The 12,486-nt window shown below is 32.9% G+C and overlaps 1 protein-coding gene and 1 long non-coding RNA gene across 2 annotated transcripts; both read right to left on the bottom strand.

Annotated features, from left to right (window-relative positions):
- Window positions 1–5,190: 5,190 nt before the first annotated feature.
- On the bottom strand, window positions 5,191–6,068 carry LOC134274541 (uncharacterized). Its single transcript, XR_009993643.1, has 3 exons — window positions 5,975–6,068; window positions 5,636–5,709; window positions 5,191–5,449 (listed from the first exon to the last, which is right to left on the bottom strand). It is a non-coding gene; the product is annotated as an uncharacterized LOC134274541 (long non-coding RNA).
- A 1,921-nt stretch (window positions 6,069–7,989) lies between these two features.
- LOC134274540 (uncharacterized) lies at window positions 7,990–10,562 on the bottom strand (the record flags this gene model as incomplete). Its single annotated transcript, XM_062756816.1, has 4 exons — window positions 7,990–8,167; window positions 8,255–8,374; window positions 8,503–9,491; window positions 9,670–10,562. Coding segments are annotated over 4 exons (2,180 nt in total), but the record flags the coding sequence as incomplete, so codon positions are not given.
- Window positions 10,563–12,486: the final 1,924 nt, after the last annotated feature.

Here is a 12,486-nt window from a genome sequence, read left to right as displayed (position 1 = left end):
ACCTGTAATTTCCTAATTTTGTTTAATTATATTAATCAAGTGAAAAAAAATGCTTTAAAACAGTAAATACGCTTCATTTTGCTTTGATGCGTGAAATATTGCGCAATGAAAACTACAGTCGGCCCCCTGAAACGGTCTTCTTTGAACAGTTTTTTATATCGCTGATAACCTTTCATGCTATGAATATTTCCGTCAGGTAAAATTGATATCCGTATAGTTAATCGGCCATTTTGATCGATGAAAAACAAATAGTCGAGTATTTATGGTGCAATTGAAATAAACCAGTATCATGTTTGTGAAAACTAAATCATGTCCAAAAGATGTGGGTGAATGGAAAACTCGTGAAAAGAACTTTAATTGTTCTTATCCAAAAGAAGTTTATCATTGTTTATCTGACGGATACGGAAATTTGGGAGAAACATGTATCAAAGGGCTTGCAAGCTGGGTTGAGAAAGGTAAATTGTTTAAAACGAAAGTATGTTAAGAAGCATATTATGTCAATTATTTATTATTAGAAATAGGATTTGCCTGATTTAATGACTTGACAGATTAATCGTAGTATGTTGTAAGATATTATAATTCAATGCGCATTATAATAGCATATTAGAAAAATTTAAATGTCAAAGACTATCGAAAACTACGGAAGCCCAATAGTGCAAACCAAAAATAAATAAAGAAAAAAAGAAATTATTAAATAAAGAAAAACGAAATTATTAAATAAAACGAAATCATTAAATAAAGAAAAACGAAAATATTAGATAAAGAAAAACGAAATTAATAAATGAAGAAAAACGAAATTAATATATATAGAAAAACAAAATTATTTAAAGTAGAAAACGAAATTATTAAATAAAGAAAAACAAGATTATTAAAAGTAGAAAACTGAAACTAAAATACGGAATTTATAGATGTGCATGGTAGGGCCTGAACACATGACTCATCCCATAAAGCGCACGTGTTATAAAGCATCACTTAGTAACTCTTTACACCTTATATTGTTTCGACATTACAAACGTGTGGGGGAAATGAAAAATTAAAGAAGAAAAATAAATATCAAATTGACAAACGAACAAAAAAATATATGCACACTGTCAAAAATTCGCATCATAAACTGTTCAATTTTGTTTACTTGCATTTGTTAAATTGCTGTGTCATATCCCATCAACATCGTTGCTGAAGCCTGTAAGCCTGGACGTAATGAGGATAGCTGTTTCTGCTTGCATAAAATTAATGACATTCCAATAGATCTCATGAACCGCAAGAAGGTCTACACCTTATGTATCGTATTACTGAATTCCCCAAACTTAGCCCAGCGTCCTATCTGTGTACCCATAAATCTTAGATTGTTGAAACTATAAAGAGAAAAATTATTTGATTACTTTGTGGGATTTGTTATGTGCAAGTGTGTGCATTGATTGTTCACAAATATCATCGACTTATAAATACACAGACTGAGAGTTTGTCATTTAGAATATGTGAGAAAAAGTACTATAGTAGTCAGTACCACTGACTTATAAATAGTACAAATTGAGAGTTTGACATTTATAATATGTGAGAACAAGTACTAGTAGCCAGTACGCCACTTCTCATTATGCTTTGATAAAAAGACCAAGAAATCAGAAGTGTTTTGCTTTATTTCATTTTATTATTAAAGCTGTTAACGTCAACATATCACCGAATTATCGGCCAAATTATCTGACCGGTCAAAGTTCACATTTATTAATCATATAAATTTATGGAAAGAAATTAGCTAGTTGATGGGTAACCGGGCTATCAAAATACTTATTGCATTAAAATAAATAAATTTAATGTAAGATAAAAACATAAATCAAAGCATATTGGATACCAAAGGTTAAATTCTTCCCGATCCATGAATTTTAATGGTTATGTTATCGATATGGAAATAGGTGAATGTACAGGCATCACACATCACACTTGTTTATTGTCGAAACAGAATCAGGTCTATCAGACGCGTGCGCTAATGATGTATGTGTTCAAGCCCTTATCATGCAATTCTATAAATTCTGTATCTTAGTTTCAGTTTTCTATTTTTAATAATTTCGTTTTCCTTTACTAAATAAATTCGTTTTTTATCTTTAATTATTTGTTTTTACCGTTCACGGTAGCTCAGTCGGTATATAGAGCGCTCGTTCCGTGATCGGGAGATCGTGAGTTCGAATCTCGGCCGAGAGTGACCTAAGTCGATAAAAAATGGGTATCAACTGTTCATTCGCCATGCGCTCAGCACTTTGAAGTGAAAGATGCGGGTCCTTCGGATGAGACCTTAAAAACCGAGGCCCCGTGTCAGCGGCAGGTGTTGGAATGATAAAGATCCCTCACTGCTCAATGGCCCGAAGTGCCGAGGAAAGGTCAAAATTTGAAGCCCTTCACCGGCATACGATGACGTCTCCATGTGAGTAAAAAATTCTCGAGAGGGACGTTAAACAATATGCAATCAATCAATTAATAATTTGTTTTTCTTTATATATTTACTTCGTTTTTCTTTATATTGTAATTTCGTTTTTTAGCTCACAGTGGCGTAGCCAGGCCACTTTTGATGTGGACGCGAGAGTAGACAGGGGGTTTGGGAGCCTAATGCCCCCAATGGGTCCGTGGTTAAGCCCTGATGAGGATCCAGAGGGCATGCCCCCGACAACTATTGAATTTCGATGAGCATATTCGACCCTCCTGATCGCATTTTTCTTACACTTTTAATTTTGTCATGCACCCATGTTTTCGAGGTCTGTTTTGTTTTGTTTTTGTACAAAATATGGACAAACACTCAAAAAATGAGAAAGAATATTTCCAATACATTGTATCATTGTTTATGATATGAAGAGCCCACTTAAAACAATTTTAGACTTTTGAAGAGACAAAATACTTATGATGAATTAATCGGTTGGAGTGGTTCATGTAGAATATGATGCACTTATAAAAAAAAAATCAGCAATACGTAAACCATGCCAGATTCAAGGAAAATCTAATGATTTCAGAAATGGAGATGTCTCCTATAATATTTTCCCCTAAAACTGATTCTGTTAATTTTCAGTTATTATTTATTGTTTATTAAATTGTTTCTAAACATTTATTTTATTTTCAAAATTATTCATTTATTGCAAAATATGTTGCTTTAAGAGCATAAAAATTTCGCCTGCTCTCCCTCTCTCCTTTTCCCACTAAAATGACGTGGACGTTTTTGCGTACAAACGTACGCCTGGCTACGAGCCTGGCTCACCTGAGCTGAAATCTCAAATGAGCTTTTCTGATCACATTTTGTCCGGCGTCCGTCTGTCCGTCCGTCTGTCTGTCCGTCTGTCTGTAAACTTTTCACATTTTCGACTTCTTCTCAAGAACCGCTGGGCCAATTTCAACCAAACTTGCCACAAAGTATCCTTGGGTGATGGGGATTCAAGTTTGTTCAAATGAAGGGCCACGCCCTCGTTCAAGGGGAGATAATTGGGAATTAATGAGAATTTGGTGGAATATTTTAAAAATCTTCTTATCAAGAACCACTGTGCCAGGAAAGATGAAACTTATGGGGAAACATCCTCAGGTAGTGTAAATTCAAATTTGTTCAAATCATTACCCCCGGGGGTAGGGCGGGGCCAAAATGGCCGACCAAAGTTTTACATAGAAATAAATAGGAAAATTCTTTAAAAATCTTCTTCTGAAGAATGGCAAAGCCAAAATTCATCATATTTATATGGAAGCATGCTCAAGTAGTGTAGATTCAAGTTTGTTCAAATCATGACCCCTGGGGGTAGGGCGGGGCCAAAATGGCCGACCAAAGTTTTACATAGAAATATATAGGAAAATTCTTTAAAAATTTTCTTCTCAAGAATGACAAAGGCATAATTCATCATTTTTATATGGAAGCATGTTCAGGTAGTGTAGATTCAAGTTTGTTCAAATTATGACCCCCTGGGTAAGGGCGGGGCCAAAGTGGCTGACCAAAGTTTTACATAGAAATATATAGGAAAATTCTTTAAGAATCTTCTTCTCAAGAATGACAAAGCCATAATTCATCATATTTATATGGAAGCATGCTCAAGTAGTGTAAATTCAAATTTGTTCAAATCAATACCCCCAGGGGTGAGCGGGGCCAAAGTGGCCGACCAAAGTTTTTAAAGATATATATAGGAAAATTCTTTAAAAATCATTTTCTAAAAAAATAGCAAATCCACGATCGGTCATGGGACTACTTTTGGATTTAAACTTTACAATAAAAAGCCATTTTCTACTTTTTCCTACCCTTAGTACTCAGGTGAGCGATGTGGCCCATGGGCCTCTTGTCTTTATTTAATAATTTCGTTTTTCTTTATATATTAATTTCGTTTTTCTTTATTTAATAATTCGTTTTTCTTTATTTATTTTTGGTTTCCATTATTGGGTTTCCGTAGAAAACTCTTCGAACCGGATATAATTATCACACGTTTAACGAATCGTTAAAAGTTTTAACAAGATTAAAACCATTTACCATTCAGTCTTGCATACTACAGAAGTGAAACTAAGAATTTATTTCGAAAAGTATGTATTTGTCCTATCTCTTCAAAGCAGGTAACATTGTTCATGTTCGTAGGGCTCATTATTTGAATTTTAGAGGACTAAGATTTAATTTCTCAAGTAGTAATCCAACTTACATATATCAATCTATTGCTGAAGGAGTAAATTCTTCATAAGTATCAGTATATCCCAGCTAACACAAAAACATTTTAAAAATGTTTTTAAAACATTTTCAAAATGTTGCGAAAACATTTTTAAAAATGTTTTAATCACGTGATTTTGTATGGTTTTTTAAACGTTTTTAAAACATTTTAGTGAAATATTTCAGCAAAATGTTGTCAGAACACTTCCTTAAAATGTTGCAAAAACATTTTCAATAATGTTTTAATCACGTGAATTTGTATGGTTTTTTAAACGTTTTTAAAACATTTTAGTGAAATATTTCAGCAAATGTTTCTGGAACATTTTCTTAAAATGTTACAAAAACATTTTTGAACAATGTTATAATCACGTGATTTTGTATGTTTTTTTTAAATGTTTTAAAAACATTTTACAAAATATTTCAACAAATGTTATCATAACATTGTTATAAAATGTAACTAAAACATTTTCAAAAATGTTTTTCTCACGTTTAATTTGTTTGGTTTTTAAAACGTTTAATTTTTGAACCTTTAATACAAACCCATATTCAATATGTTAATCACATTTAAATTCCATTCTCGGTACAAGTTTTAATTTATTTTCTTTCGAGTCACCGGGTTTTTAAAGGGTGAAAACGGCGTCTAATCCATTCACTGAATTTTAAAAGAACACTTAGAACAGAATCACAGAAATCCTATGTTCACAGTATAGGTCGAACAGAGCGGCGGATCTATAAGACTTAGTTAGAATCACATACACTGAAAAGGCTGATAAGGAATCCGCCCCTCGGAAAGAATAGCACAACCTGTAAAGATAAGGAAAACTGTGTTTGTATCAGCGTTCTACATATAATCTTAAGATGATCAATGAAAATATACAAAAATATTTTAAATAATTATATCAAATTTAAGTTCTTTCCTCATTTGCATTGATAAAAACAGAAAAGTAATTACCATGACAATATTATTGAAGAGTAATGGTATTTACGTACACCTTTGCCTTCACCAAAGGCGGGTCTTTTGAATGTGGGAATTTGAAAATACGGATGATGCAATCAACACCATGCTGTAAAGAAATTTCATTTTTAAATCAACATATTGTTTGATGATTTTAAAACATTTCACAAAGACAACGAATACTTGAATCAAGGATATAATTGTGTTGACTTAAGAATGAAATATTCAAATCAAATACATGTGTATAACCGTAACGCTTTGTCATTACTTAATGCTACATACATTTGTACAAAGTTATTAATCGTGCACTGGTAGTATAAAGTCATTTTTAGATGATCTTTTAAACTAGTCTATGATAAAGGAATAATTCTTACCATTCAAAGTTAATAAATCCCGAGGTTATTATTGTGGTTTTATGGTGCAAAGTCTTCTCATGCAAATCGGCACGGAGTAAACGCGCACATCTTGTTTACCAGAATTCAAAATTTGGCCTAGATAAGCTGCAATCCACTATACTCTGTAACGCGCTGCCCAGCAGGAAAATTGCATAATAGGTTATAACTGTCGTGATCCCGTGCCGGATTGGACAAAACAAGATGGCGGCGGGAACGATTCGAAAAAGGTAGGTATCTGAAATTTCAGTTAATATCTCCATTAACCGTCAGATATACTTGCTCTGAGGAAACTGTCGAATTCCTAGTAAAGTGTTTATTTATGTGGTCGATTGCTACCTTTCCTATCCTCTCTCAAACGTGAACATTTAACGACTGAAGACAGCAATATTTTCCCGATTGAGTTTGAAGCGGCACAAAGTTGTTTTTTTCTTCGATTTTGACCGTTTTATAAATCCAGCAGCCGGCCTGTAGCAAAAAATAAGAACTTGGTGTAATTCTGACCTGGTGTTATATGTATTTTTGTCAAACCCTGTTTTGTTACAAAAATATTGCGATTTAAAAATATTGGCATGTGCTGGATTGGAATCAGTTAATTTTGATGGAAAATGTGCCGGATTAGACTGCATTTTTGGTGCCGGATTGGATGATGCTTATGATGGTCATTTTAATAATCTTTTTTCTCTTTTAGTTTTAAAGCCATGGACGCATCATTCAGAGAATTATCAGATGGAGGAATTTGTGAGGCATGTGGTCGGGAGTACAGATCAAAATGCGCCCTGCTAAAGCATATTAGAATTAAACACGACCAACAGAAACTTGCCTTTACTTGTGATGATTGTAACAAACGTTTTTCTGACCGCCAGCAGCTGAATGCACATTTGGAGAAGCATGATAAGTGTGAAAGATTTAAGTGTGACACTTGCAGTGAAACATTCACATACAAGCACAACCTTACAAGGCACATGAAAAAACACCCCAATCCAAAGGTTCACACTTGTAGCTACTGCAGTCAGGAGTTTGGGAGAGGGGACACCTTACTACAACACATTAGAGTAGTCCACGACCAAGCAGCGAAGTACACTTGCAACATCTGCGGCGGCTGCTACAGATGGAAATTTAGCCTAAGGCGGCACATGAAAAACAAGCATGGAGGAATTTAAGTCTGAGGAATAGACATTGATCATGACAACCAATATATACATATTTTTTTTACACCTTAGATAAGATATCTCTGTGATAATTTCAAATGCAATGCAATAGTACTTATTTTTCTCATTTACATTTTTTCGTAAAGTTTTTATATTATTTTATATTATTTTATTATTTTTCTTTAACACATTTTCCTTTTTGTTTGTTATGATTATACACAAGAAGTGTTCATGACTGTTATTTTTTATTAAATGTTAAAAAATTTTCAGATATTTTCTTCTTTTTAAATATCACTTCCCCGGATTAGAAAAAGGAATACTTTTGCCCCTATTGATTCTTTTTTCTAGCTAGTTATTATTTAAGCAAATATTATTCTAAGTAATTTTACAGTAAGTTAATTTGATGTGCAATGTAATAGACAAAACAATTTTATCCCTTTGAACTATACAAACAAACGTGAAAATCTAGTACTTGACATGAGATTGTACAGTAGTAATTTGCATTTTAAAATTAGCTCTGGTTTAGACTTTAATATTGATGAAACAAAAAATACTAATATTAATACAAGAAGCAGAAAATTGAAAAAAAAGAAGCTGCAAAAATTACGCATTACCATAGTATAAAAAAGTCCCAGTCGAAATATCAACATTTCAAAAAAGAGAAATGTCACTTTATATACTCATTATTTTCGTTCGACTAGTCTTTGCAAAGATTGAGCAGTTCAAGTTCGTATAATTTTATTAGTCTTTTTAACATAAGCATTGTAATTATACAACAATTAGTATTAAAATACAAATCCATGTTTTTCAGTAAACCTGTACAGTTAGTAAGCCAGAGGAATAAACCTAAACATCATTAAGAAGGAGCCCTCTTCTGACATGAGGTAACAATTTTGCTTCATGTGCACGATGGAATTCTCGTACCGTAAGAGGTTTCGCGGACGGTTCCTCTGGCTTACTAACTGTTCCTCTTTTCCTTTTTCTGGCTCCACGAGCCCTTTCAGGTTTATCAAAACCGTGGTCTCTGCAAAAGAAATACAGTGTATGGTCATAACAATATGAGATAAAAAGAAAAAGTCTAGAATAAAAAGATTTTTAGGGGGGACCATACCTGATAATAATATTACTTATATCCTTCGGTATAGACAAGCTTGAAGGAGAAATGTCCATTATCATGTCATACGTAGTACTGGGATAGACTTTGCTGCAACTTGTATACATATGGAATACCCTATATACATAGAACAAAACATTTTATATCGGAAATGGGAAAATCTGATGAAAGAAACTGATTACATCACATTTGTCATTCATTCAAAGGTTCAACGAAACAAGTAAATGTTATACAATAATACTTACTTGTATGGATCCAGTCTAGCTTCTTGCAACTCTGCAGCTACACTTATGGCAGTTGGTATAGAATCTGGACGTAGAACTCCAGTTCCCCAAGGATCGTAGTCTTGAAACCCACCAAAAAAATTCTCTACGTCAAGGCTGCCAATACACCGGACATTGTACCTGCCACTTTTAACTAGTGGGAATAGTTGTATTCGACGTTCAATTCCTGTCAATAGCCCTTCATACAAAATAACTGGAATACCTTTGACAAAAGCGCCTGGTGGAGGAAACTCTCCAAAATTGATGCCGTCCAAGAGCCAGTCTCTAAATTTAAGGCGGTGTTCACATCGAATAATAGCTGGTATTCCTGGATCGTCTTCCGCTTTATACCAATGTCTTACTAGTGAACAGAACTTTGCTTCCTCGTGCGCTCCAATTGCGTTTAATGCTGACTCTACCTTTTCCGAAAATGTCTGTACTGCATATGCGACACTCTGCTTATCTATCATGTCTTTCACAAGAGCCACACTGAGACCACATCCATTGAATTCACTCTCCTCAGCAACTTTGTGCAAAGGTTTGTTTGATATTCCAGCTTCTGGGATGCCGTTTGAACATAAAAGTCTCCGTAGTCCACATAGTTGATGATAAGCATCAAGTATCATAAAAACATAATATCCCACACAAGTATTCATTTCCGGATAACTGTACCATTGCTTTCTTTTCTCAGATGAACTTCCTTCAATATTAATGTTCTTTCCATATGGACATGATCCGTACCATTTTTCTAATTCTACAGGAAATACATTTTCCGACAGCACAATGTTTAATTTTTCTTTAGGTATCTTATTAAGGCATGATCTACACAGTGCTTTGAGTGTGTTAACCTTGTAGGTCTTTCTTGACGTTGGAGTAGGCAGTTCAGTATTGTTGCCTAGCAGCTTGGAAAACAAATTCACATGTAAATATTTAGGGTCCGTTTGCCTTGAATCCGTGGATTTTGAGTTTTCCTAAAATAGGTTTCAGACACAACTGCAGCTCATAGGCCAGAAAGTTTTTATTGATTTCGGATGCACTTTTCATTTTTGCTTTGAAATCAGTAGAGCTGATCATCCAGATGCTCGTTCTTTTGGATTTGGTGTGAGCTTTTAACTCTTCCAGCATCAAACTGATATCATTTTCAGTTACCAAGTCTGCATTTATATTTGTCTTCTCAGGATTATCCATCTGATTTTGTCTAGGTTCTTCTGTACTTAAATCCTGTGGTTCATTTTCTTCACTAAACAATGCCGTCAAGTCATCAAAATCGCTACATTTGGAACTGGGTGAGCTATTCTGTTTTTCAATACACTGCACCTCCATTACGAGATCGTCATCCATCTGAGAAACAACTGCTGTAGGAAGACACCTCATTATTCCATTGTCTATCTCGCTCTGAGTCTCTTCTCTTATCTCTGGACATTTAGATTTTTCTCTCAACACATGGACAGTTCTTTGGGACATTACAAATGCTTTATCTTCTGAATTGCTCCAAAGATAAATTGCTGGACGCGGTTGTTGTTGGATTTTGAATCCCACAGAGCTCTTCAAATCATCGAAGGATTTAATTTCTCTTGTTCTTACAACATTCCTTGAAGATAAAATCCGTACAATTTCTGATTTGGAAAGTTTTCTTATATTGTTGTAAACATCTTTCTGTAGTTGTAAAACAGTTAAAGGCCGGTTTTGTTCATCACGAACAGCAACTTTCCACCATTGTCCATCAAAAGAACAGACAGGAATATAAAGTCCCCTTCTTGCACTTTCAGTCAGGACGGTCTCAATCATTTTTCTAACTGTGCATGTTGGTAAACTGTAACTCTTTAACCCGTAAGCTATTGGTACTGAGTGTAATTGTTCAAAGCTAAATTCCCGATCTAGATCGGAAATCATAAAGGCAAGAAGCTCCGAGGCTTTCGTCCTTGTAAGATCATATGCTCTCTGTACATCATTACGGGTACTTGACAACAATTCAATAAGAGTATCAAGAGAACGCAAATGAGATGTAGACGTGCTTCTTTCACATGCTGATGACTTGTCTCCTTGAATAGATCATGACACTAAAACTGACCAGTGTGCCAATCCCTATCTAATGCCTCAGAGTAAAATCCTGGGAGTGGATCACAGATTTGATAAAGAACATTTAAAAAAAAAACATTAAGAGTTTTATCAAATACTTATGATTTTTTACATTTCTTTATATTTTAAATTTTGTGTTTGTCTATCCTTTCATTTATTGATTTTTTTATTTGTTTTAATTAAAGGACTTTATAATATATGTCTGTTTAATCAATAAGCCAAAAGTAGAAATCATTATAAAATACTGGAAAAAATCTTTCAATTAAAAAATTTACTACAATTCCTCATTTCAACACTATTCTTTCTATATATTCTTTTTTCTTCTTCATAAACTAAATTTTAGGAAAATCGCAATCATACATTATTTGAATGTTTTAAGAACATTTTGAAAATAACATTAAAAAATGTTGCAGCAATGAAAAATTAAGTCTTTAAAAAAGGAAAACACATTAAATTGAATGTTCAAAAATTATTCTCACAACATACTCTTAAAGTTAATAAATGAATTAAATTGTGCCGCAATTACAAAAATGTTTCAGAAACATTTTGAAAATGTTTCGAAAAAATGTTACAAAAACTATAATTAAAATGTTTCAATTGTAGTGAAAATAATTATTTTAGTTAATGTTTTAAATAAACATTTTCACTGCCTAGGCCGAAAAATATCCGGAATTTAATGTTTATAACTAACAGCGATATTAAGAATGTTTTAAAAATATTTTAAAAATGTTCCTTACAATTTTTTTCAGAAACGTATAGGCAACGTTTCCGTTTTACAGAAAAAGAATGTTTCATTTAATGTTTTAAGAACGTTTTTAACACGTTTTATAAGATCTTTAATATTTGGAAGCTATACATACCCTTTGAATAATTTTAAGAAAAATGTTCCTTAAATGAATTAAGAATGTTTCAAAATCATTTTGTCAACGTTCCTTCCAAATGTTTCAGAAACGTATTCATGCAATGTTTCAGATTTATGGAAAAGGAATGTTTCATATCATGTTTTTAGAACGTTTTTAAAACGTAATATAAAAATCTTTGATATTTGAAAGCTAAACATACCTTTTGAAACATTTTTAAAACGTTTCAAAAATATTTTAGAAAAATGTTCCAAAAGGATTTAATCATAAGCTTCTTGAAAACATTTTAAAAATGTTTTTAAAATGTTATAAAGAGAAGAGGAAATGTTTTAAAATTGTTTTTAAAATGTTTAGTCTGAAATGTTTCGATAAAACCTTTTTACAACACCAATAAAATGTTTTGAAAATGTTTTGTGCTACCTGGGTATGCCAGTTCTATTTTTTAAAAATATTCCCAACAATCAAAATGAACATAAATAAGGCCATCATCGAAAAAAAATTGTTTGATGTAACGACCCTACATTTTTCAAGGTTGGTAGGTAGGTATGACATTTCTTTTCTTTACAAAATTGTGTAAAATAATACCCGTCATATAAATTATAGACTCAGAAATTTACTGATGTTTTCATTACACACTTGATAGATATATTGATTTATAATTTATTGCTAAAAATTTTCAATTAAAAAGCTTTATAAAACCATTACCCACGATAGATTGATGTTCGGACTCTCTGATATCAAAGACAGCTTCTTTTTATCATAAAAATCGAACTAATAAATATCTTTAACTAGTCCATAGCCATACGCAAAAAAATGATTTAACTGATTATACACCGAGTTTGCTTCAGTTTATATTAAAATGATTCTTGAGTTTCTGATTGAAAATGTCTACGTAGTTTTTAGAAAACAGCTATTACTACAGTCTACTGGTTTTCCCATAGGAACCAATTGCGCCACGCTACAAGCAAACCAATGTTTGATCGAATTACATGAAGTAGAATCTATAAAATATTGCTACATGAGAATA

The sequence above is a fragment of the Saccostrea cucullata genome, unplaced genomic scaffold, assembly GCF_032062105.1.
Source record: "Saccostrea cucullata isolate Sc308-1 unplaced genomic scaffold, CSIRO_AGI_Scuc_v1 ctg7727, whole genome shotgun sequence".
In the NCBI taxonomy this organism is placed as follows: Eukaryota; Metazoa; Mollusca; class Bivalvia; order Ostreida; family Ostreidae; genus Saccostrea; species Saccostrea cuccullata.
This window is presented reverse-complemented; position numbering and strand designations above follow the sequence as displayed.